The following is a 26727-nucleotide window of genomic DNA, read 5'->3' as shown; positions in this document are numbered from 1 at the left end:
TATTGAGCCATTGATTACTACCCTCTGAGCCCGATGCTCCAGCCACTTTCCTATCCACCTTACAGTCCATTCATCCAGCCCGTATTTCCTTAGCTTGCCTGCGAGAATGCTGTGGTCACTATGAATCCTAGCCCTACCTTCCAGCAGGGTTTTTCACCTTCCTCCCAAATTCCGGAAGCCCTGGGTGCTGGCTGCAGCCAAACCTGGGGATTTTGATTGGGGTGTGCCAGTGTTCCTGCTAGGATTTGAAAAACGAGGTTCCTGGCTACAGGACGTTGCTCCCCCACTCTACGTCAAACTGATCACTTTGAGGGCAGGAAGGAACTTTTGCCTATGGTCTAGGCAGTGGGGTTTTGTCTTCCTTGTAGCAGGGGGGCATGGATCTTCTTGGATCTCTTGAGTGTATGTGAAAGTTAGTTCTCCTTTGCAGTGGCAGGACATTGACAGTACCCTCGTCTCCCTCCTTTACCTATGGCAGGCTGGATGTTTTGATGTTCTTGGGCCTTGCGTGAGGGTTGGTCATGAAGTTTTAAGAACAGGTTGGACAAGTACATGTTCAGGATGGTTGAGATAGGAATAACCTTGCCTTGAGCAAGGGATTGGACTCGATGGCCTTGAAAAGGCCCTTCCAGCCTCAATATTCTGTGATTCTGTGAGTACCTCCCTGCAGCTTGGCATTCATTCGTCTTGAAGCCAGGTCACAGTGGTCAGGACACTAGGTGGGGTCATGTGACACCGGGTTCCATTCCTGGCCCCGCCGCAGACTGACTGTATGGCCTTGGAAGAGTCACTCAGCCCCTTCACACCCCAGATCCCTTACAATAATGGGGATGGGATTACCCTAACGCAGAGTGGGGTTAGGAGGGTTAGTACATTACAGACTGTGTCACTCCTAGATGCCAGGGTGATGCTGCCTGTCTCCTAAGGCAGCTGAGTATCTTGTATTGTGCCTGCAGCCAGGGAGGCATAGGGTGTAGCTGAGTGATATATGTGTGTTGGGGGGGACTCCATTCCACCCCTAGCTGTCCTTCCACAATCTCAGGGCCTGGTTGGGCTGCTAGTGACCCCCTGGCATGGGCAAGGGCTGTGTACCTACATTCACAAAGAAAGCAGTTGGACTCTTCCCACTGCTTGGCACCCTGCCATGGCCATACCAGGCAGGACTGGGGGTGGAGGCAGGTGATGGCTGGGTGGGCAGAAAGAGACTAGAGGTCCTGTGTCTTGGATCCGTGGGTGGCAGCAGTAAGGCACAGGGCATAGCAGTGCCTCCTGGGGTGGAGGGTAGGGGGGGACTGTGAACTTTGCATGCAGTGCAGAGTCAGCCAGGCTTCTTCGCCTTCCTGGACCCCCAGCCCCTCAGCCAGGGTGGAGAGATGGGGAGAGGGGCAGCGCTGACTGGCGCAAGGAAGAACCATGCACCTCTAGGAGTTCTAGCCTCAGGGAGCTGGAGAGAGGTCAAAAGAAGCTTCCCAGGAATGGCTGTAAAACAAAGAGGAAATGGCTGCATATCTTAGGGCAGAGAAACGTGGACAACAATGGGGAACAGGCCTGAGTGCCCAACAGTGCTGATGATACTGAGCCCCAGGGGCAGGGATGTGCTGAGTTCCTTGTAGCAGCATTTTTGGTCCCTGGGGCTCTGATCCCATGTGTGCCGGTGGGTGTTATCTTTGGCATTGGACAAGGAGGAAGTGTCCTGCTTTGCGCAGCTGAGCTGGGAGCTGGGAAAAGACTCTAGTACTGCAAATCACGTGATGGAGGCTGAAGCTGCCTGTGAGTGCCAGGCTGCCTGGGGAGCTTTGGAGCCTGCAGTCTTGCTTGGGAAGTGGGGAGGTTTGTGTGCTGCCATGTGGGGTCAAAAGAGCTGCTAGGGGGGTGACCTCCCCCTTCTGTGTCCTCATTAAGCTCCAGCCCTAATGAGGCGCTGCTCCATTAAACCTTCCTCTCCGTGCTGTTGGGAGGCTCGGAGAGCAGCAGCTGTCAGCAGGTGCTGCCTTTGCCCTGGTTTGTTTTCCATCTCAAGGGCCCCATCCAGCAGGGAGGAGTGCCTCACGCTACTGTCCAAACAAAGCAGCCAGGGGCTGAGTTTATTCGGAGGCCCAGGCAGCTTCAGAGGAACCTATTGGCTGTGAGCAGCTCTGGCAGGTGCAGCTGCAGGGACAGAATGACCCAGGAATGAACCACTCAAGACACCTCCTGGTAGTGGTTTATTTGCACTGCAACTAGGATCTTCCTGAGGGTAGGCACTAGGATGCTGGGCACAGTGAGACATGGTGCCCTCCCCAGGGAGTTTACAGGACATAGAGGCAAGAGGGAGGAATATTAAGTCTATTGTACAGATGTGATGGAATCCCAAAGGGATATGACCACGGCTATTCAGAGAGTCTGTAGATGAGCTGAGAGATGAACCTGGATCTCCTGCATCCCACTGTAGTGGCTCAAATACCATACAAGCCTTCTACCATGGCACTGCTTCCTGCTGCATATGTTTTAAAACCTGCCACCTCCCTGTGCCCATGGGGCTCCCACCCTTCCCCAGAAACAGTCCTTCAGGCAAATGGGCCTTGCTCTCCATGCAGCCACTTCCATCCTGCTGGGCTAAGTTATGTGTCTCCCACCTATTTCTTCCCCACTCTGTCATTTGGAGCAGTGCCAACCATCAGCCCCAGAAGCCTTTGTAAATGTTAATGGCTCTTGTGTGCTACCTCAGAAGTATCCCTCTTCAAAGCTAACATTAGCCTACAGCCTACCTACTATCAGGCCCTGTACCAAGGAAGGAGGAAGAGGAAAGCCTGGATTTGGGAGCAGAAACCGCATGCTTAGCATAGACCTGGGCATTATGGCAATCCTTTTTACTACGTGACTGGAGACATTACAGCTGCAGCTCACTTCAGATGTCTGGTTTCATGGCACATGGATATATACTGAAAAGGTCACCTAATGCCCCTGGGCACTGGGCTACCATGCACTACTCAGTGGGTCAATATGGGCTTCCAGGACCATCATTCTCACAGCAAGGAGAGCAGAATGGAATGGAAACGATAAGGTGGCCTTGGAGAGGCTAGTGCTGGCATGGCAAAGTGAGTAGGCAAGGTAAACATGGGTAGTATTGGGTAGGATGGTAATGAGTGGGCAGCTGGATCAGACGAATGAAGATGGCTGGGTGGTGTTCGTGAGGCAGGGCATGGGTTGGTGATCTTTGATGTGTGTGGCTGGCCTTGGATAGGATAGAGTGGGAGGTACTATGTGGATAGGAGGAATATGATCTTATTATCATGTGCCCAGTGCTGTGGTATGTGGGCTGCAGAAATCTTCTTTGTTGGTGGAGATCAGAGCAAGTCCCATGGCAGCATCAGGACTGGGCTTTGCAGGCTGCTTGCAGTGATGCACCGGCCCAGTCTCTCTTAGGGGATGGGTTGGGGAGGCTGGCTAATGTAACTGTACCAAACTCCTACCCTAGAAATGCTCTAGCTGGCAGTACCAGCCTGGGGGCATCCTAGTTTTTAGTGTGAAGGGGCTCAGAAAGGTTAACTAAGGCCTGGAGTGGGCAGGGACTTGTCTACACCAGCCCAGCCAGTGAACATAAAAAGTGGGAATACACTCCAGATCACCAACCAAACTCATTCTGATCGTGCCCTTTTGGAGCTGAATGGGAATAATCATCAGCTGCCAGCAAGGTTGTTTTTTGTCTTCCCCCTGCTGAGTCTGTTGCTTCATATTTTGCTCAGCAGAATGATTGGACCCAGCTTGCTCAGTTCTACTTCCTGCATCCTATTAACAACCCCAGGACTGCTGCATTTGATCAACTCCCAAAAAATGCTATGGGGCAGCAGCTGGATTTACCTCCTGGCTCCATTCCTGATATACACCAACAGCATATGAGAGGGGAAGCACACCTTTCTGACTCTTTAACAACTGTTCTAACCTCTCCCTGGCTGTATTTCAGCATCACTGATAAGACTTACGTGATGTTGATTCTGTTCCTCTGAAGGTCTGACACTGTGTCCGGGTAACTGATTAGATATGCAGCGTGGTAGGACGTGGCTTATTTCAACATCACAGTGGAACCCAGGTGTCTGGTGTTTGTTTTAGTTTATTTTTTGTCCTCTTTATTAATAAGAAGGTATTTTTACAAGACAGTAAAACCAGGACAAAAATAGATCCAGAGGAAAATAACACGTCCCCAACAAACAGTTAGGCACAGAGTGCCATCGCCAGCCCACGAAAGTAAAAGCAGCAGAAAATCTGTTAGGAAGGGCCAGTACAAAAACAAGAGACACTGGAACAGACTGAGAATCACAGGTTAGATAAAAGGACTTGCTTCCCTGTGAAAATGGGGAGCGGGTGTGTTTATTGTATTGGGTGCATGGGTGTCTTTATGAGGTTTAAGGTTGTGATGGAAAGCTGATGATAGAAGATGTGTGTATTTTATTAAAAAATGAATGACAGTGAAGTTGCCTAAAGAGTACAAGGGTGTTACTGGGTTTGGCTGAATTTGGGTTTAGTAAAAGGCAGGGTAGATTTGCATCTTATAAGCTAACCAGAGTACATAGATATGTATAGCACAAGCTTTTGTGAGCCAAACTCACTTCATCAGATGCAATGAAAGGACATGAATAGAGCAAGCAGTGTGTAAAATGGAGAGGGTGATTAAATACACAAGCCAGGAAGGGAGGGAGAGTTGGGAGGGGAGGGAGGGAGCACAGGATGGGGGGACAGCGCAGGGTGTGACAACATAAGCCCTGACACTCTTTACGAGCTTGGAGACCCAAAGGCTAAGAAGGACGGGACGGTTAAGGTGCTGTTTTAGGGCTCAGGTTCAAATCTTGATGTGGTTTCAGGCTTTGTGTGGGAATCTCTCTTGCTTCCATCTCCCATCGGCATAATGGAAAGGTCAGAACCTCCCTTTCCCTGGAAGGGCTGTTTTGGAGGTAAAGACGTAGCACTGGGTAGGTTGCTCAGGCCCCATCATCTTGGTGGAGGGAGAATAGAAAACATGCATCCCTAGTTCTGGCCTAGGTCATATGACCTATGGTATTATCTCAAATAATCCCTGTCACATGACAGGCACTGGCCTTCCTGGATGCTGTTACCACTATCACCCTCTCTGTTTTACAGAGCGGGAACTGAGGCAAGCATGTAAATGACTTCTCTGCTGGCACTTGGCAGGTCTTCAACACAACCAGGGATAGAACCCTGGTGTCCAAGCTCCCCAGCGTCTGTGTGTTGCCACCATCTTCTCTTACCCCGGACAAGTACTACTGGGTTTGGAGTCCCGATGTGCTCTTTTATCTACTTCAGTGGCCCTCAATGTATTTTGCTCACATTCATAGGTGGGATCAGGGGTCAGCAACCCCCGGCACTTGTGGCAGAGCATGGCACCCAGGGCCATTTTGCTCAGCAGGCTACAGCTGACCTGGGCTCTGGGCAGCTGCTGCCAGCCATGGAGCCCGGGCTGCTTGCAGCAGGTGGCTGGGGGCTGCATGCCCTGCTGCAAGCAGCGTAGGCTCTGTGGCAGGCAGCAGCTGGCCAGAGCCTGGACCAGCTGTGGCAGGCAGCCAGGAGACTGCAAACAGCTGTACCAGGCTCCAGAGACCTGGCTGGGCTCCATGGCAGTGGCAGTTGCACATGTACCTTGGGGCACATGACCGGGAGAGGAGCATGGCATGGAGGAGCTGGGCATCTACAAGGAGTGTGGCATGTTCGACTGCATCACCTTGGGTATGTGGTCCAGAGCTGGATGTGCCATATGTCATCACACTGGGGCAGCAGCACGGGTAAGTGAGAAAGGGCAGGGCAGGAGCGATGCGGCCTGGGATCCCCTGCATGGGAGGCAGGGGTGGCTGCAGGTGTTGCCTCCTGCCAGCTGCAGGCCTGGCAGAAGGATCTGCTGCCCTCAACAGCCTGCGTGGGTGGGCTCAGGGCTATGCCATCTCCATGCCTCAGGGCTTATCTTTGCCACATGTTCAGTCCAGGAGGTGTGCCTGGGTCAGTGAAGTAACACTATGGAGCATCAGACTGAAGGGGGCAAAGTGGGGTTGGGCAGAAACTCCAGGTCAGTTGAGGTTGGTTGCACTGCCCCTAGCCCCTTCTCCACTGTGCGCCCCGAGGTGTGCATGCAGCCATTGCTGACAAACTGGGCTAAGGCTCCAAACCCCGGTGCAGTCACTTGCAGGCTCACAGCTGCCCGCTGTGAGCAGTCCAGGCTCCATGGCAGCCAGCAGGGGCCTGCCCAGAGTTGGGCTGCTACCAGCAGGAAGCGGTCTGGAGTCCTGGCTAGACTCAGTGCCAGTGGCAGCGGCACACATACCTCAGTGAGCATGGTGGGGAAGGGACCACCAGGGCTGAGCTGCCAGGATAAGGATTGGGGCCCTCACGGCTCCCCCTCTGGCTGCCCCATAACACCAACACTTTTGAAGTCCAGGTTGCAAGGTTTTTTGGCACTTGGCCTAAAAATGTTGCCAACCCCTGCTCCTAATCTTCCTTGTAAGCATTTCTCTATAGCACTGTAAAAGCAGACACAGGTTTTTTTTAGTGGGCCTGGATAGATGAATCACTATTATACCAGTAAAAAACTGCACTGGTGTAAGTTGGACCAAGTTAGGTCTGTCTGTATACATCTATCCTGGGAAAGCCTTCTGGAGATGGCAAACAGGTCGTTACCTTCTCTACCACTGCCGATTAGCAAGGCACAGTAACAATCACCTACTATGTGAGCTACCCCAGAGCAGCTTCTCATGTGCCAGTCCTGATCCTGATGTAGTGTACATTATTATACAAAAATGATATTAAGTTACTGCAGGGTATGTGTTTGTCTTTCCATGTCCAGTGAGGCACATCATTATGCTGGTTTACCAACTGCAGGCTCCCCCAAGAGCTACCAACTGTCCTAAAGTCAAGGGGTTGGCACTGAGTACATCATACAAGAGGTGGAGTAGTCTTTCCCCCTTGTTGATTGCCCTTCCTCCACCTCCACTCAAGCTCACCAGAACCAGTTATTTTGCAGCTGATTTGTCCCATCTGCTGTTTAAAAACCCCAGGTTCTCACCACTTCCCTTAAGAGCTTGTTCTATGGCCTGAAGCCAGGTCCATACTGGGAAGTTTCAATGCCAAATATTTGTCAGCTTCCAACTGCCAGTACTTCCATGGTGTCAGAGTGGGACATCCTCACCACACTCAGCTAAATGCCAGTGTCTAGCACAGTGCCCTGTGGAGAATTTTGCAGTACACTGTCAATGCCCATGGAAGTATGAGAGCTCAGAGCCAACCTCTCACTGCTGCATCTCTTTCAACCCAGCATGTCTTCTGTATCCTCCCAATATAAAAGCTATAAGCTCCTTGTGCTGCTTTCCCTAGCACTGATTATATGCACATCAACAGAGGCCTCAGGAGCGATCTTGCTGTCAGAGTACTGGACCTGATTTCCATGGCTGTCACCCTGAAGCACAAGGGTCCCCAGGTTACTGAGAGCTGGACTGTGCTGGGGGAGGTGACCCATTATCAGACAACGATGTAACATCCTGTGATCACTGCAATGCCCATGTGGGTGCATATGTTGGCTGTTTGGGGGCTGTTTAACCTCATGATCCCCTACATCATAGTGAGAGTTTGGCAGATCCTCATGTTGATAAAGGCTACAGGATTCTTCAGGAAACTGCAGGGCAGATTGTTCTGGCTCACGGGGTTGTAACCTCCCTCTGTAGCTCAGCTCTCCTACCAGAGCAGCTGCTAATGTGGAGCCCATCAATGACTCCATCGCAGTGGGGGGGACCCTTTCCCCGTGGCCTGCAGTTCCTTTGACAAAGCCTTGAGTGCTCTGTTGGACCCAGAGGAAACTGGGGCTGTTCCAAAGCAAACATGGAGAGCTGGGATGTGGAATGAGCATAAACAGGAGAACAACATGCAGGAGAACAAACAAATATCCCTGTGGCTAATGACATCTCAAAGCAACAATGCCTTCATTCTTGTTGGGAACAGGGAGGGAAGACAGCTGGGACAACCTCACACCACCACCATCCTGGAGCACCCTTCCTCCAGGTTTTACCCTGCTGCCATTCACCAGAGCATCTGCACACCTTCCATGTAATATGAATAGCAAGATCCAAAGACCTAGTGGTTGTCATGGTGTCTCTAGCGGTGATCCCTTTATGGGGCCAGAATTCTGCTGGGGGTAAGGTTTGCAGATTTGATATTTTTCCTTTGTTTTTTTATGTTAATTCCCATTGTCCACAACAGATTTAATTTCACACAGGATGTTCCTGAGTGGGTGATGGGGAGGGGTTTATTGTGGAGAACTAGGTGTCAGCTGCGAGAGTTCTGATGATGATGAATGGGCATTGGTGGAGAGGGAGGTTTGTCTGATCTCAGTTTGCCCCACATCTGGATTCCTTCAACCCAGGACTTCATTGTCCCTGAGGAGCAGCCTGCCACAATGGCACACAGATAACTCAGTCTTTGATATAGCTGGGCACTTTGTCCATTCTTCGCTTGGGAGGTTAGGAGCAAAGCCACAGACTGGTTTGAGGAGCTGACTGGGAAGCAACATAGAGGAGCAGCTCCTCCTGTGACCGCCATATGCAACCCAGAAAGAGCACCCCGGTCCTGGGAGATCACGGAGCAATGAAGAGGCAAGAAGTTGAATTTTTAGTGGGCCTGGATAGATGAATCACTTTTATACCAGTAAAAAACTCCACTGGTGTAAGTTGGACCAAGTTAGGTCTGGGTTACCAAGTTACGCACACCGGGGGTGTGCGTACCCCTAGGAGTATTTAAAAACGTTGTAGGGGATACGCAGAATGAGTGAGAAAAAATTACTAGAGGTGCACCAATATAAGGAAAATTGATTGTATCGGCAGTTGGCTTTTTTTGGCTGATATGGCCGATAAAAGCCCCGTACGTGCATGCAGCCGCAGCGCAGCATGCAGGTGGCCAGGAGTGCAACCCCGCAGTGTGGAGAGCAGCAAGGTCCAGCTGGTAAGTCTATTGTGAGGGAAGGGGCATGAGGGCTGGGGGCGGATCGAGGCCCCCATGGTGAGGGAGGGGGTGGGGCAGGGGTAGGCACTGCACAGCCAGGGTGGAGCGGGGGATGGAGCTGCCAGGGCAGAGCGAGGGATGGAAGGTGTGGGGAAGGGACAGCCCCCAACACTGCACACACCCTGGGAGGGCATGGGAGCGTGTGCCCCGGATCTGTGCATGGGCAAGGGCAGGCTGCCACTGTGGGCTGGGGTGGTGCCAGGCTCTTCCCGGCGGGGGGGGTTGGGATGGGGTTGTGCTCAGGGTGGGAGCCAGCCGTGGCACTGGGAGCAGGGGCTATGATGAATTTTGGGGTGGCTGTAGCCATGACCCCCATAGTTCCCTTCTCACCACTACTGCTGCCCACCCCGAGCGCAGGCCTGGCCCAACCCCCTTGCCAGGAAGAGCCCAGTGCTGCCCCAGCTCCAGCTCACAGTGACAGCCCACCCTTGCCCCATGTGCAGATCTGGGGGCACACACTTCCCATGCCCTCCCAAGGTGTGTGTAGCGGTGGGAGTCACCCCGACCCCACACCTCCTGGATAAGCTGCTCACAGCTCCATCCTGCACCCCGCCCTGGTTGGGCAGTGCCTGCCCCTGCCTCAGCCCCACTCCATCCTTCACTTCGGGGTCCTCGATCTGCCCGCCACCCCACGCCCCTTCCCTCATAACAGACTTACCAGCCGAACTATGATATATATATTTAATGCATATATTAATAATGCATTTAATATTAATTAGTGAAGCCTGCCTTATATCACATAATTGATAACATTTAAAACAAGAACAAAATATAAAGGGGTACATGAGCTAAAACTTTGAGACAGAAGGGGTACACTTGTTAAAAAAAAGGTTGAAAACCCCTGGTATAGGGCAAATAAACACTTCCAAAACAAACTCCCTGCCCCCACTGTCTTCCATCACACCAAGGATGTGGGTAGGGCCCAGGAACCAAAATGTGATTAGCTGATTCTTTGACAATGTTCAGTCAAGAGATTCAGATTCTGATTAGCCAGCAGTTTCACTGGTACCAATTATTTAGTAGACTTCCCAATGCTGATGAGTCAGAAGATTTGCTGCTCTCTTTTCTAGCACTGAGTGTAGGTGAAGACCCTCTTGTCAGCACAGACTGCTCTCTGTCCATGAGACCTGCGGTGGGCTGGGCTGGGCTGGCTGGGGCTAGGGAAGAGTGGTGGGTTGTAGTTTACTCTGGCATGAGGGGCAAGCTGGGCCCTTTACTTCTGGCTGTTCCCATGTCACTAACACCCCAGGTTGCCAACCCAAGACAAATGTTTTCACTGAGAATCTGAAAACTTTTTACTGACAACCAAATGTTTTTACTGACATGTTTTATGTTTTACCTAATGCAAATGTAATCCTTTTGCCAGGCCCTGGACAAGGACTGGGTTCAAATGTAGGGGTTTAGCACCAACCATAGTAAAAAAGTTTGGTTGTTAGTAAAAAGTTTGCAGATTATCAGTAAAAAATGTTTTTGGGTTGGCAAACCTGCTTGATTGCAGCAATGGTTTTACACTGTGCTGCCCCTAACCCAAGGGTTCCCTACTACCTCATGCCCTGAAGCTGCTGGCTACACCCTGTATCTTATTGCCCTCACCGGTTCACCCCGCTGGTTTACCCTCACTGGCCCCTGTCCCATCATGGATTCACAAAGAAGGACTACTGTCTGCCTAACTGCAACCCAGCAGTGTTACATACAGGCAGGCAACAGGATACAGCAGCACATGGGTGGAGGGGAGAGGGCTATACTTCCTGCAGGGTGCTACAGTCCTGCTCAAGCACCGGGTAGTGCTGCTCTGTTCTGCTCTATCTACCAAGCTCTTGATTGCTTAGATGGCTCCATTTTTTTACAGACTTTACAGACAGGTGTTTTTAGCCTTGTTTTTTTATGGAATATCTATAAACATAGTCCTGCACCTCTTCCTGAAGGGGAAACTGGTGAAGGAGCAACCAAGGATTGGAGCATTGATTTGCATGCAGGGTTGCCCTTCCAAATCATGGGGGGGAAGGGGGCAGCTGCTCCGTGCCTTGGAAAATCCAACCCTTGGAAACCCCCCAGGGCTCCCTAAGGTTCTGGAGCTGCTGAGCCCTCCATCTGCCCTGCTGTGGCCTCCTCAGACCCTGCTGCTGGCTCCACCCACCTCCCCTTCTCATTGCAGCTTCCTCCTGACTGCAGTGGCCTTGCTCTCCAGCTATTCCATCCACCTGCTGCTGAAGTCCTCAGGCATTGTGGGTAAGTCCTCCTGCAAAATAGCTGGTGGGGGACAGGGAACAAACTCTGGGCCCACCATCCCAGAGCCAGGAGGAGTGTTCCCTTCTGCTTCTCAGTTTTGCTTGTCTCTCTGCACCCCTTGCCTGTGCTTTAATAGCTCATAGGCTCCTCCCCTAGAGTGTGTGATCAGAGATGACCCTACATAGAGGTTAAAAATACCTGTGTCCTCTGCACACTTCTTATCCAGCCCAAGGTTGGCGTGACTGACATGGGCACCCGGAGGCCAGACTACGGGGAATACATTCATCATGGGGGTGGTGCAGTCCTGAAGGGGCTTGCCCTGCAGGGGTGCCCTGCCTTGTGGGACCTTCCCTGTGATGTGAGCATTCAGGTGCCTCCGGCGAATGGCAGCCTAGGGCAATTGCTCCTTCCACCTCCCATAGCTACACCTCCAATTCAGCAAGATGTATTAAGGGCACCCCACTGTAGGGTGCAGCAGAGGGGAGGCTGTGCATTGTCACTGCTAGGGGCCTCTAGCTGGGGGGTGCACTGAGGTCCCACGAGCTCTGCTACTATGCTCCTTGGTGTTTACTGTCTGTTACCATAGGGGAAGAGGAATACGGAACCAGCCTTAGTCATGGGGGTTCCTTCTCCTAACCCAGAGACACAGCATGGTGGAAACTGGGGCCTGCTGGATACTCTTAGCAGTGGGTTAATGAGACTGAGATCCCAGGAAGATCGGGTAGCTCTCGGACTTCAGGCAGTAGATGAGGTCTCAGGGGCATGGAGGACAGGCAGGGACGAACTGATCATCAGTCACACCAGATTCACCAGCTGTGACTGGCTTCCCTGGAGGACACACCAGCATCCATGCTGCAGGTGCCTGGGGCTGTAGCAGGGTGAAGGGGATGCTAATGCTGACATGTCCCACATCCCGTGCCAGCATGACTCCCTAGCAACTGCCCTGTGGATGGTGCTGCCAGGACTAGGTTTCTGGTCCCTCACCTAGTTGCTCCAGTGCCAATATCAGTTGCTCTGAGACCCCTCCCTGCCCCCTGCCTCTGTTCTCACCGAGGATCGTGTCTGTCCCACAGGGATCCGAGCCTATGAGCAGCTAGGCTATCGCGCCTTCGGGACACCGGGGAAGCTGGCAGCTGCCATGGCAATAACACTACAGAACATTGGAGGTGAGAGGGGAATGGACACCCAGATGAGATCTGTACAGCAGATTGCATGCAGACCCCTTTCAGCCTACAGCCAGGAGTCATAGTCAGGAGCACTGCCCTTTCCTGGGGTGGGGAGATGGAAGGGCTGAGTGCTATCCAGCAGCCCAGGCACAGATCACTGTCTGGCTCTCCACTTTCCCGAGGAAGCATCAGGCACTGCCATGGCCATCAGGGCACTGTCTGGGCTTCCATGACCCATGCTCACGCTCTGCTCTTCCCACAGCCATGTCAAGCTACTTGTACATTGTGAAATCTGAAGTGCCTCTGGTGATCCAGACCTTCCTCAACCTGGAGGAGAAGACTACGTGAGTGCTTCCTCCCCTGCCCTATTCCCCACTCCCTTCCCTTCCCCTTGCCAGCCACAGACTCTGCCAACCCCTTCTAATGTCCAGAGCAGCATATGCCTCAGACATGTCCACTTTGTGTCCTGCAGGGGGGCAGTGGTGGGTCAGGCCAGAATCCTGGCTCCCCAGCAGTGTCAAGACAGATAGGAGCCAGGCAGCACTGGGCATGCTGGGGAGAGGGGGATATGTCTCTGCCAAGTGCAGGGAAAGGCACACTCTTCCTCTTTCTGGCACCCCATTGTAGTTTCTGTGGTTCCCCAAGCTAGCGTTTCCCCTTTCAGGGCATCTCACCTGTCTGAGAACCAGGCTGACAGCAGGGCTGGGTAACCAGAGCATAGCACAGAGGGCACTGGGCTGCAGTCAGGAGTGGAGTCCCTCCAAAATCTCGCTCTCCTCCTGCCAGGGAGCTAGGACCCTGCTCCATTGCTGCAAACAGATGGCAAGCTGGGCCATGCCCAGCTCCTGATTCCATGGTGTCTCAGGACAGCATGACCTGCACCCAGATAAATTTAGCAGGAGGAGTCAGCCAAGGGCTCCTCAGAAAGTTCAGGAGGTGACAAATGGGGCATGGCGAATGCACCAGTACTCAGGGGGGAGGGGGGCCTGCTTGAATCAGTTGGGTGCATGGGAGAAGGGTACCACCCTGGAGCAGACTGCTACTGGGAGGGTCTGGGACACAGCAAGGGAGATCTGAGTTCTAGCCTGCGCTCACTCCCCCCTGCCTAAGGTCCCAGCCAGCTCCAGCTGGGAACAACCCAGGTTGGAGAGACTTCAGGAAAGGTGTTTGCTCCAAGCCATGCCCCAAGGCACTGTGTGCATTGGTTACCAAAGGACCCTGCACTGACATGCAGCCACCTCTGGGGTGGAAGACAGCAGCTGATAGTTAGATTCCATAGTGAAGCTACAAGGGTGGGGGGAGCATGGGGAACTGGGGACTGGAGGAGGAAGTGGCACATTAATGAAGCAATGTCTGAGAGGCTGTGAGTACAGCTGCCTGCTAGTTCTCTGCCAGGGAGAGTGTGACCACCACTCCCTTCCCTGGCCCCATCCATCATGGAGGAGGTGTGCTCCAGCAGGGGGGCAGTGGCCCTGAGTGCTTGGTGGCACCCCTGGCACAGCTCACTATCTAGTTCGCACCTAGCACTGCCATGGCCATCAGGGCACTGTCTGGTGCCAGGGCTCCCATCCCCCTTGCTAAAACTCTGCTCCTCCCACAACCATGTCAAGCTACCTGTATATTGTCAAATCTGAAGTGTGGTCCAGCTCCTGCCCTTCCCTTGGTGATGGCTGGGCCAAACCAGTTCATTCCTCTTCTGGCAAGGCACACTTTCCCTGCCAGATCCCTCACTGAAGCATTCCCTTCTGCCCCCCCCAGCCAACCCAGGGACTAAGAAACCCCCAGGCTCTCATTACTCTGCATGATGCACCAGCACTTGAGGCCTGAATTGACAGTCAGACACCAGCGGGGCGGAGGTGTGGGGGGGGATGAGGATGAGAGACAGGGATGCAGGGGAGGGGTAGGTGGGGTGGGTACTGTGTGGGCAGTCTCCTGCCTCACCACAGTTCAGTCCTGACCCGCAGCCCTCCACTATCCCAGTGCTTCTGGTGCTGCTGTTTGCATAGGGACTGTTGGCCATTAGAGATTAGACTGATCAGCTCCCTGAGCCCGGGAACTTCTGTCCTGCCCAGCGTTGCTGTTTCCTGCAGGCTCCAAATCTCCCACTCTTGTCAGCCCTGGCCCAATGAGTGGCAACTTGAGCCTCCTTTGCCCACCTGCTAGTCTGAGCAGGCACAGGCTTCCTAGGCATAGGGGATCACCTGTCCTGTTGTGCAGCCCCTGACACCCAGCATCAGCTTTCTACTCAGTGGAGAGCAATCCCCCAAGGAGCTGAGTCCCAACTCTGCAGAGACTCCATGATTAGTCCCTCTGGCTCAGGAGCTTTCCCCAGAAAAACACCCCAAAGGGTGCGTTGACTGTTGGGGATGAAATCTTCCTCAGTCTCAGTGGTTCCATCTCTTCCTGGTTATTCAGAGACAGGTTGGTGCCCCCCTGTCCTCTGTGCAACTGCCCTCCCCCTGCTGTTGCTGGATCTGTCACTGCAGGAGCCAGACATCTCACAGTCCTAAGCTACTTCACCCAAGGTCAGTGTTATTAAGGGGGAACTGAGGCACAGCAATAGTCCCCCCGCACCCACACTGAGACTCAGTGGTGGCATGCACCCAGAGCCAGTAGTAATGCCCTTAGGAAACCAGCTTGTGGCGGGCCAGTAGGGGGCGCTCCTGCGTTGAGCCGCCCAACTCCCTGCGCCCGACCACCTTCCAGGCTCCGAGTGCCTCCCTGGGGTGCCTCCCGTCCGGCCGACCCCTTCCCTGGAGCACACCCGCTAGCCTGGGGTTCCTGCTGCCACCATCCAAGGCTCTGGACTCAATTCTGGCTCTGCGCACCTTGGAGAACACAGGCCTGATCGTCCAATGGGTACTAGACCCAATACAGACACTTGGGGCACTTCTCCAAGTCAGGGGCTTATTAGAAAAAGTCTCCCTTAGTCCGCAGACCTAAGGGCCCTCCTAGGCATAATTTAGAGCCACCCCTCAATAAGTCTCCCACACCAGTCACAAGGGAGAACTTTATTGATTACAGGGGGTAGGGCGGAAACAGGGTAAAAGGTAGAGCAATATCATAGAAATATTAGAGGAATATCAAAGGAATCCCATAGAGCAAACTAGAGTGGCTATGGTAGCCGTTTTAACACGCATCTGAGTTACTGAAGCTAAATATCTCTCCTGATCTTGAGTAGCTTACTCACTCGCATCATCCAGAGGTGGTTGGAGTTTCCTCTGGAGGCAGGGCACTCTTGGAGCATGCGGTGACAAGGAGAGAGCCAGTTTCAGATGACTGCATGGCTAATGGCTGCCCTTCTTCCTGGCCCAGGCCCTTAAATAACCTCTCTGACCTCAGCAGCCCGGTCCAATCAAAGCTGCCAGTACTGGCCACAAGCCGACCAATCTACCAAGCATCCCTGGCTACCTGGGCCCATGCGCAGGGCCGGGCCTTTCCCCCCCCTGCCCAGGTGACCAGAGCATTCAGGCACCAGGCTTTTGTCATGTAGACAAGGTGGGAGATCCCCGCCCTGAGGGATTCAACAGCAGCCTCTCAGGCTGGCAGAGACAGGTCTCTGGAGAGGGGCACCGACAGTGGCATTTCTGCCACACTGCTCACCCAGTGAGTCAGCTGCCCAGCCTGGAGTTGCACCCAAATCTCCTGCATCCCAACCCAGTGCCTTAGCTCTGAAACCCAGGCCCCCTAGCCAGGAAGAAGGTGACAGCAAAAGTAACAGCAGGGATCAGTCTGTGCGCTTTCCTCCCCCATCTGTTGTAGCCACAATCCTTAGTGATTTCCTCTCTTCCTCCTTATTGCCTGTGCATTTTCTCCATGGCCCCCTCCCCACCCCCTCCTCCCAGCAGTTCTATGCTGCTTAATGTCACCGCAGCAGCTGCAGATCTGGCTTCTGGCCAGTCAGCTCATCATTTGGATTTAGCGGCATTAAGTCACTACTATTTTAGATGGATGCCAGTACTGAATAAACCTTCGGCACAGGATTAAACCAGAGTGAACTTCCAATCCCTGCTTCCTTGTTTCCCCTTCAGAACAACCTTTCTGGAGGCCTGTGAAGACTCTGTGCTGGGCTCACACGTGCCTTGTTTGGAGTAGGGGGGGTGGCTCTGGAGAGTCAGAGGTGCTGGTCTGCAAAGGATTAACTCTCTGGGGAGTGCTCTGACTGACACCTGACTGATGGGGATGAGATAGATATGCAGGACAGGGTCTGAGGATGTGGCCATCCAGGACATGCAGATGGACACACTCGCTTCTGAAACCACCCCCAGAGGCTTTCCTGCAGAGACTGCTGTCCTGAGAAACATGGGGAGACTAGTGCTGAGCTCCAGGCATGTCAGAGCCAGACAAGGGCTTTCAAAAGCCCTCAACAGCTGTAATGTTCCCTGCGCAAAGGTGTTACGATCCCTGGGCCCTGCTGAGCTTGGCAGCTTCAGAAAGGGGAGTAGGATGGGGATTGTGGCTTGAGAAGAAGCTGCAGGCTAGGGCCTTCCCAAGGGAGGAGAGGCAGGGAGGGGCTGGGAATGTGGGGCCTCTGCTGGTTTCTCAAGCAGACTAGCTCTCCCCAGAGCCTGCAGTGTCAGATTGAATCCTGCATAGGCACTAGGGTCTGTGAAAGGGGCTGGAGGTCATGCACTGCATCAGGTGCTCCCTCTGAGCAAGCCAGCTGGGCCCAAGAACAGCTAGCGCTGATGTGGGTACCAGTGCCGCGTCAGAGGCCTGAGGAAGGCGCAAGTGTGAACCTTGATTTTACTGCCAGGGATCCCCAGCCCCAGCAGTGTGGGGGGCCACATACTACCCTTTCTCCTGCTGCTCCTGGCACTGCAACGGGGTCCCCACTTGTCCTGCCGCTCTCTCCTGCCAGCCGCTGCACTGGGGTCCCCTCTTTCCTGGCCTCCAAGTGCAGCAGAGGTGTAACCCAGCCTGTTTCTGTTTCCAGGGACTGGTACATGAACGGGAACTACCTGGTGATCCTTGTCTCTGTCACCATCATTCTGCCTCTGGCCCTCATGAAGCAACTCGGTAAGTTGCCCCGTGCATGGGCCCATCCCAGCAGTAGGATGAGGAGAAAGTATCCCCCAGGGAACTGGCCAAGGGATGATGTTTTGTGTGGCAAGTGGGGTGCACAGAGCTGCCACAGTGGATAGGGAGCAAGGCATGACAGGGAGCAGGAAAGCAGGACCTGGTGCCCCTTTGCCAGCCAAGGGGGCCATCCTCTACCCCATGTAGGAGGGGTCAAGGCCCCAAAGGGATGACATCATAACAGCCCTGCTTCACCCCAGCAGGCAACTGTGCCCCCTCCCCATATCAGCTCTGAGTTGCTCCCCAGCCATCTTGGATCTCCCTGACACCCATGAAATAGCCATCCAAGCCCTGTGCCCATGGGGTTGTCCAACTGTCTCACCGTCCCACCCCAGAGACTGCTGCCTGTTGGCCACAACTCCCTTACCACCCACATCAGCCACGGCAGAGGCTGTCTCCAGGGTGGGCTGGTGAGTCCCACCAACTGGGGACAGGCCTCCAGAGTCATAGTCAAGCTCCTTGGAGGGTAGGGTGCTGGGATTTCCCAGTGGCCTCTGCCCTGTGTGAAGCACTGCCCAGCTAATAGCTCCTCCCATGCCCACCCATGTGCTGTCCTCTCTTTCCAGGCTATCTGGGTTATGCCAGTGGATTCTCTCTCAGCTGCATGGTCTTCTTCCTCATTTCGGTGAGTCAGTGGCAGGAGTTGGGATTGGGGACTGGTTACCTGGATAGGTACCAGGCCACACCATGGACACACTGTGCACCCCTCTTGCTGCTCTGGTGGGAATCTGCACCTCCCCCTGCTCCCCGAGAGATCTCAGTGTGCCTGCCCAGGGTGCCTCCCTTCATCCCAGCTCCAGGGATCCCCCTCCCACACCCACCATGGTTGCCCACTGAGCCACAGCATCTGCAGTAGGGGTCCATTTCCCTCATACGCTGCCACCTCTGGCACTGATTCCATGATGGAACTGGGGCCTTGTCTCTCAAGGGGCAGCACCCCTTGCCTGTCCATCCTGGCACCTTCATCTCACCAGTGGTGATGACTGGGAGCTCCTGGGCTCTGTGATGGGGCTGCCAGTGAGGGTCTGACACAGGGATAATGGGTGAGCAGGCTAAGTGGCACTGAAGTGGCTCTGAAGAGGAGGAGAGGGCAGGGGGAGAGACTGGTCCCACTGTGATGACAGCCCAATGCGACTGGAGCCTGTCCTGTGACCGTTTCTGTCCTGCATGCCATGGTCAGTCTTGTTTCAGCTACATGTGAGTAGAGACTAGCAGGTGTCTGAGCTACCAGCACTGGGACCTCTGTTGGGTTGCGACCTGGACTGACACTTTTAGGGAACTGGGCTTCAAGTTGACACAGCTCACATGTAGGAGGACTGTGAACCCCTCCCTCTGCTAATGGCTGGACACTGACATGCAGTGGGCCTACTGGAGCTGGCAGAGCTGGGAATCTGCTCCAGGGAGCAGATCTCAGGGCTGGGATATCAACGGACTGTGGGTTGGGACTGTATTAGCAGGGCTGAGGGGCTCGTAGTAGGGGGCTGTGTATAGGGAATGAGGGTGTCTCAGAGGTGAGGCAGAAGCCTGCACACTGTGTCTGTCACTCTCCCATCTTCTTCAGACTCAGCCTGTTTCTTCCTGTTGTAGCCGATGCTGTCTAGCCAGGAGGGCACTGCTGTGAGATGTGCTCTGGCTCTGAGACATCCGCCCAGGCCCTCCTGCTCCCACAGAGCTGGCTGGAGGTTTGCTATTGGTTTCAGCAGGAGCAGGACAGGGCCTGGCAGCTCAGCACCTGCTTCAGTCGCCCCAGCCAAAACACACTGCCGAGGCCTGAGCCCTTCCTGCTGGGGCTTGGTGCTGGCAGGGGGTGCAGCCTGGGGGAAGTGTCTCCTCCGGCCCACAGAGGGGAAAAGGATCAGCAGGGCTCAATCTGGCTGAGCCTGGCTCTAGGGGGTTGCACAGTTCATGCCTTGCTGGGCTGTCAGCTCAATAGGAGCAGACACCCCAGCTAGTTCAGCAGCCCACAGGGAAGCTGCCACCCAGCCTGTCAGGACTGCTGTTTTATTTCTGGCTGAAGAGTCCCAGTAGGTGGGGGATGGGCCATGGGCCGGGGCAGGGAAAGCAAAACATACACACATGTGCTGACACGTGCAGATACTTGCACAGCCAGGGCCTCCAGGCACACATGGGCACATGGGCATTTGTGCAGGCACACACACACTTGAGATGGCCAGGCATCTCACCACCCGACAGCGAGTGCTGAAAGTGCTGGGTGGGTCAAAGGCCTGGATGGGATCTGAGTCATTTTCTTCCCTGGTGCATGGGCAGGTGTTCAGGGCTGGAGTCCTCATGCTGCAGCAGAGACCCACACTGAGCCCCAATCAGAAAGTGCCTTTCACTCTCCCAGCTGATCTGTGAAGGGGAGAGGGCAGCATCAGTGAGATGCTCCAGATCCTGCTGGGATCCTTAGGCAGGGCAGTGAATGGGCACACACAGCAGCACCGGGACCAGAAAGATATAACACCTTGAGCTCTGAGCAGTGTTCCCGCTAAACTGTGTGGTGTGTGCAGCCACGCAGGCGTGCCTGGCAGCTCAGCATAAACATGTCTGCATGGCCATGCATGCCACGCAGCTTAGAGGGAACGCTGGCTCTGAGGCGGCATCAGGCATGGCAGATTCCCAGGATCTGGAGGGAAACACCCACCTCATGGGCAGGCAAGGGCCATCTTGATTCGGAGGCCATGATCATTTGGCAGGGTGAGAGCTCAGAGACTGCAGTCTGTTCAGAGTTCTCCATCCAGGCAAATCTGGGCCATGAGGCAAGACTGGCTGAGAAGCCAGTGAGAAAGGGGGACAAGCCACTCCCCTGCTCTGCTGCTCTGAGCTGCTGGACTGAATGGGGAATCTCATCTGGCCCTGGCTGGGGAGAGGTTACTTATGCACCCCTGTGGTCTCTTTCACCTTGGGCTTCCGGAGGCTGAGGCTGAGGCTGGGCTGGTGCTCCCAGGGCTGAGGCTGGTGGGTGTGTGAGGCTGGTGGGGTCAGGAGCTGACTAAGTTTCTATTCCTCTCCCTCCTGCAGGTCATCTACAAGAGATTCCAGATCCCCTGTCCGCTCCCTGAGAAGGACATCAATGGCACCAGCAACTTCAGCTACACACTGGTCAGCACCAGTGACTACCAGAATGGCTACACACCCCTCCAGCATGTCGATGAAGGCACCTGCTCCCCCCGGTTCTTCACACTCAACTCCCAGGTATGGTTCAGTCTCTTGCCTTGGCCTTTCAATTAATTCATCACACTAGGGTTGAAGCAGTAATTTCATCCAGAAAAAGGCTGTGCCAGCAACTAGCTAGCAGCCTGAGAGCCTGTCTTCTGCCTGGAAGCAGGAGCACATAGCACCTGCCCTCACTTATGAGGGAGAGGGTTCAAGTGGAAAGACTGCAGGGCCCAGAATGCTGTGCTGCTTCTTGACCAGAGTTGCAGTGAAATTGTGTGCATGTGCACATGTGTGTGTACATGTACCTTCATGCATGCACTCACATGCTTTTGCTGTTAGTCAAGAAAGAGCATGGCATTCTGAGACTTGTAGTCTCCATTGCTGTTGTTATTTAGATTTATATTCCACCCTATCCAGAACATGTTACTCACCCCCAAAAATACACAAGTGCATATATATATGCCACTGGGATCAGTAACATTGCTTTTAGGGTCTTGTATTCTCTGTAATGAGCACATAGTACATATATTATGCTCTTATGCCTTATAAAAGCATGTGCCGTATAATATGTATTGTATGATATATTATCATACAGTGTTATGTTGTATGAAATGTATGTTATATGATACACACAACCCACATATGCTGCTCAGTTCAAGGAACATTGCATTCTAGGGCCCATAATCTCTGGTCACACTGTTTCACACACACTTGGGTGCACACATGCACACACCCACACAGACCAAGAAGTAGCACTGCAGTTGATACTGTTTGCACACAGTGTCCTCCTGATGCTGAACCAAGCAAGTGCTCTGAGCACACCAGGCAGGAGGAATTCACACTATTCACTCTGAACTACTATGAGAAAGCTTCAGAAACTGACCCTCAAAAGTTCTTGGTGTAAAAATCAAAAGGGTCACAAAACTACAACCCTTGGGTTTGCTTTCTTTGTCTCTCGGGATCTGAACCCTAGCTCACACTTTAGTCACATCAACCTGCTTTTGCCTATGATCACTACAGCTAGAAATCTGCCCTTATACTTTAAATGATAGTTGATTGTCTCACCTGGTCCTGTGACTCCTGGAGGTGGAGCTTCAGAAAAAACACCATATAGAATGGGGTTCATGATCAGCAGGAGAGCGCAGTCACTGCTGCAATGACTGGAACTAGCCTGGGTTCTGGAGAGGTCCCCCACCCCTGGACCAAGCACCCAGCTACAGGGATCCAGGCCAGTGTGCAGTGGGCAGGCTGACTGCCCAGGGTCACTCTCTGACAGGGGCCTGACACTGTTAGCTCACACCCACCCCACTTAGCTTTGATGTCTCTTGCAGACGGCCTACACCATCCCCATCATGGCGTTTGCCTTCGTGTGCCACCCTGAGGTGCTGCCCATCTACACAGAGCTAATAAAGTGAGTATGGCCAGACTGCTATGTGGCATGGCTATGGCACTGCATCAGGGTGCCAGGGGTCAGAGACAGGCAGATGGGACAGTCTCAAGTGTGCCCTGTCCCACAGTAGGGCCTGAAGGTGGCAAGGCTCCACTAGAGGCAATGGGGGAGGCCTCCAGGGTTATTTCTGTGTCTGGGATAAGGATTTGGCCCCAAGATGTGTTCTTCCCTCTCAGGATGGGCAGGGTGACCGTGCCAGGTGGCTGTGTCAAATGCCTGCATGGGAGCAGCCATTATGGGAGCTACTGCTGTGATTGCCCTTCATTACCCTAGGACTCACAAAGCTCAGAGGCTGTCTTGGGGGCACAGGTGTCCCTTAAGTGGCATTGCAAGGGGGTGCCTTGAGTCCAAGCCTGTGGTTCCTGGGGGCCCCTCAGAACCAGCTCTGTGACTCATGACCCCATCCTACCCACTCTGTGGTGACAGGTCTGTGCAGGCAACGACCCATCCACCCTCTGCCCATTGAAAGGCTGGCCCTGACAGGGCAGCTTGTATAACTGTTGGCAAAAGGCCTCCGTGGTGCAATGCCAACACTGTCACACCAAAGCTAGATCTGGCTCTGCATCTCCTTCAGTTCCTTTTGTGCAGCCTGAGGTGCCCCTGCCGATACTTGGTATGCCAGGATGGAGGGATGGGAAGCATGGTGCTCACCACCAGCCAGACTTGTCTTTGGCTTGTCCAGTCAGCACTACTGAGCACAAATGGGTAGGATCTAGCACACCTGGCTTGGCAGTTGGCGTATAGCCCTCACCCTTGTTATCAACGGGAACCCAGGATTTGCACCTTACTTTGGCATTCAGAGGCCACAGGTGGCAAATAGGCACTGGGAGTCCTGGCCACTAAGCTTGGTCATATTGATCCGTGGGTGAGGGTGTAGCTATCATTCAGGTAAATGAGAGAGGCCAAGCCAGGGGTCCTGGTCCAGGAAAGCCTGAGAGCAAACTGGGAGGGGTGGAGGCCAGAGGAAACTCAGTCTACCCTGACCTGTACCTTGAAGGGACCAAAAAGTCTAACCTTGCTCTGGACATGTTTCAGCCCCTCAAAGAAAAAGATGCAGTGCATCTCCAACATCTCCATCACCGTCATGTACCTCATGTACTTCCTGGCTGCCCTCTTTGGCTACCTCACTTTCTATGGTAAGATCTTTCGGTAACAAAGTCTGGGGAGAGGGGTGGTGCTCCCTGCCTATGAAAGAGGAGACCTCTAACTTCAGCATGTTTGCCCTCATGAGGCTCTGCGTGGTGCCCCTCCCCAAGGCACTCCCTTGACATCAGACTCAGTCATCTCCTGCACTCAAGGCCTGAGCTCAGGATCATTGGTTCCACTTGTTTGGTTCAGAAAGCTGCGTGCCCTCCTACCACAGCTGTCAGGCTGATGGATAGAGCTGTAGTGCTAGGGGTTGACCCAGTCATGGGGCTGCCTGATGCTGATTCAGTCACTCACCAAATGCAGCCATGTTTGGGCACATGTTGAGTCCTTCCTGTGCTGTTGTACTTGGCTGGACCCAGTGGGTCCCTCTTATCTGACACTGGAACAGGCCATGACAGAAGTACATTGGCCAACTCTCGCTCTGGGCAGTGGTTTCCCTTTGACGTGGGCCTGATCCTGGTGGGAGTGGGGAAACTGCAAGCCCCCTGGGGCACAAGGAATGCTTGACAGTGAGGTTTGTGCTGGCACCTGTAGGCCATGTGGAGTCAGAGCTGCTGCACACCTACAACAGTGTAGACCCTTTCGACATCCTGATCCTGTGTGTGCGTGTGGCTGTGCTGACTGCTGTGACGCTGACCGTGCCCATTGTGCTCTTCCCGGTAAGTAATGCCAGCCATGGGCCCCAGGGATGGGCAGCACAGTGCAGGGCCTTTCATTTGCACATTGCTGAGCCATGTCCTGCTTCAGAGGGTGTTCCCCCATCCAGCAGCAACTCTGGTGCCTTGACCATGTCATCTGCATGGGCAGTGTTGGCATAAACTGGTTCCCCCATCAGTGGTCCCATCAAATAAACCTGAGACCAGATGGGCCTTGGAGAATGAACTCTGACCCCAGGGAGTGGCACATTCTGAACCCCTGGTATCATGTGAACCTCCCTCCCTGCCGGATGTTTCCCTAGGATAGTCTGAACCTGCCCGTGGCTTCAGTGTAAGTGGGTGGGAAATGGAGATGGCTCGGAAGGGACATTCACACAACTGGGGGAAAGAGAGCAGGACCAGGAGTGACCACTGGCACAATCTGGTTCTGAAGGGTATGGTGAAAGCTGGCACATGGGCAAGCTCTGACCTTTTCCCCTGCAGGTGCGGCGTGCCATCCAGCAAATGCTTTTCCAAGGCAAGGACTTCAGCTGGATCCGCCACATTGTGATCGCCATTGTCCTGCTCACCTCCATCAACCTGCTAGTCATTTTTGCCCCCTCCATCCTAGGCATCTTTGGCATGATCGGTGAGTCTCTCCTCCCTGCCACCTAGCATGTAAGCCTCCCCAGGCTTTCCTAGAGTGCTGTGGAGCTCCAGGAAAGGCAGCACATTGGGACACCCCTCATGAGCCCAGTACCCACAGAGCCCCAGCTTGTGCCTGAGATCCTAGCCTAAAATCCCCATAGCATTTTCCATCCCAGGTTCTTTCAGACAGTGCTTCCATACTAAGCTCAGCACTCACCAACAGACCAGCACCTGAGTTTGACCAGTCCATATAGCAGTGGTTCTCAACCTCCTTAGACTCAAGGCACCCCTCGGAAAATGCCCTCTCTGAGCTTTCATTTGTGTTTTGACTACAGAAAAATACTAGAGCAACTCTTCTGTTGTAAAGAACTCAGAAAGACCACAGCAGGTCAGAACGCTTTTGATGTTCTGGATTCCTGCTTGAAATTTGTGGGTTTATCTTGTGAATCATGTGTAAGTGTTCCACACCAAACAGGCTTATATTGCACGGTACCTCATGGCACCCTTAAAAAGGTCTCACGGTGCCCCAGATACTTTGGTTGAGAATCACTGACACATCTTCAAAGCTGGATGCATATTGGTGACATAAATGCTGCTGGTGACATGTTACTGTTTTTCCTAGAAAAGAGCTTGATTATCCCCAGAACTTCTCAGGAAATGCTTCTTGCTCCTCTTTCCTTCCTAATGTTCTTGATCTACTTTTTTGCTTAACACTAATGGGAGAATTTCATGCTGGGTCAAATTGGAAGATTCCCAGCCCCATAATGCAAAATCCTTGGTCGCTGGTGAGACCAGAGTGCATAGCAGGCTTCCCCATGTGCTGGAGGAACCTGCTGGCTTTCCTGTACACGTGGGATTTAATCCTCTCCAATATGGGATGACTCCTGTTGGACAGGCAGACCCTGATACATAGACAAGCACAGTGACTTCCCTAAGACTGTAAAGTGAGTCAGTGGCTGAAGTGGGACTAGAAAGCAGGACTTACTAGCTGTGGCGGAAGGGCAGCCAGGCACCACAGCTCATAATTTCCTGTTCCTCCTGCTCTTGGTGAGCAGGTGAGGTAGGGTGGGCTCAGGGCTTGGACCCCTAGACTGGTGCTCTGGGTTGTAATTTTGGCTCTGCCACTGATCCGCTGGGCGACCTTGAGAAACTCACTGCCTCATTGTGCCTCAGATTCCCTTCCCAACTCTCACCCAGTTGGACTGTAAGCTGTTCAGGGTGGGGGCAGGGCTGTGCCTCACCTGCTGGGGCTGTCTTAATACCAATGGCTGAGGTTTGTGAGATTGCCTTGCCCCCACGGGCTGCCATGACTGACTGAGGGGGTGAAGGGATCCATCCCACACTGCTGACTCCTCGAGCTGACCACTCACTCGTTCTTTTGGTAGAGTGGTTTTAGTCCACCTGTCCCAGGGCTCTGGAGCCCAGTACTTGTGTGTCTGTTGTCCTGAGGACCAGGGTCAAAGCTGCAGCCTGGTGCCTTTCTTCTTTGTTTGCAGCACAAGGGGAGCAGGAGGGTAAAGGGGGGTTGTTTTTGCTGTCCTCCCGTTAGTATTCTGCTTTTTTAACACTTGAGGCTGGGTCCCTGGAAGGATGTGGCTGCCCCTGCAGGTGGGTGCAGGTCTCAGAATCCTGCAGGATGTCTTGATTTCCAGGAGAGCTAAATGAGGTCGGGAGGGGGACTCTGCTCTAGTGCCAGTGCCCAGCAAAGGACTGGGCTCCAGGTGAAGTGACTCTGGAGGAAAGCCTGCCCACATCCACTCCTTCCCAATGTTCTCCAGGTGCAACATCGGCCCCCTGCCTGATCTTCATCTTCCCTGCTATCTTCTACATCCGCATCATGCCCAAGGACAAGGAGCCCATGAAGTCCACCCCCAAGATCCTGGTACGTCTTCTGCACCTGAGCTGGCTTAAGCAGAGGGGACCCCATTGGGTTCTGTGGGCTGTGGGAGATGAATCATGCTCCTGTTGGCTCTGGTGGGAGTAGCAGAGGGTCGAAGTCCATAAAAGCAGCATCTGATGTGGGTGGCCCTGTGGGGGGGAGATAATTGTTTAGTGTTATCTACATACATTTCAGAGCTGCTGCCACAACTATAGCAGCAGAGACCCTAGTGGAGTTGCCATGTATGGCAGCAGAAGAGGTTTTCCTTCCACTTCCCTGAAACCAGCCAGGCCAGTAGAAGCC

General features: G+C 53.6%; 1 protein-coding gene across 1 annotated transcript in view; it reads left to right on the top strand.

Annotated features, from left to right (window-relative positions):
- Positions 1 to 26727, top strand: part of SLC38A3 (solute carrier family 38 member 3) — an 86698-nt gene that overhangs the window by 51768 nt on the left and 8203 nt on the right. Inside the window, exons 5-15 of the mRNA XM_006265540.4 lie at positions 11186 to 11259; positions 12333 to 12425; positions 12688 to 12769; positions 17362 to 17444; positions 18071 to 18129; positions 20526 to 20699; positions 21995 to 22074; positions 23149 to 23249; positions 23797 to 23921; positions 24402 to 24546; positions 26324 to 26427. Coding sequence (XP_006265602.2) covers positions 11186 to 11259; positions 12333 to 12425; positions 12688 to 12769; positions 17362 to 17444; positions 18071 to 18129; positions 20526 to 20699; positions 21995 to 22074; positions 23149 to 23249; positions 23797 to 23921; positions 24402 to 24546; positions 26324 to 26427 — 1120 coding nt within the window. The remainder of the gene's footprint in view (positions 1 to 11185; positions 11260 to 12332; positions 12426 to 12687; positions 12770 to 17361; positions 17445 to 18070; positions 18130 to 20525; positions 20700 to 21994; positions 22075 to 23148; positions 23250 to 23796; positions 23922 to 24401; positions 24547 to 26323; positions 26428 to 26727) is intronic.

Source organism: Alligator mississippiensis, chromosome 12 (assembly GCF_030867095.1).
Source record: "Alligator mississippiensis isolate rAllMis1 chromosome 12, rAllMis1, whole genome shotgun sequence".
NCBI classification, from domain to species: Eukaryota; Metazoa; Chordata; order Crocodylia; family Alligatoridae; genus Alligator; species Alligator mississippiensis.
The sequence above is the reverse complement of the archived record's forward strand: the minus strand, read 5'-3'. Positions and strand labels throughout refer to the sequence as shown.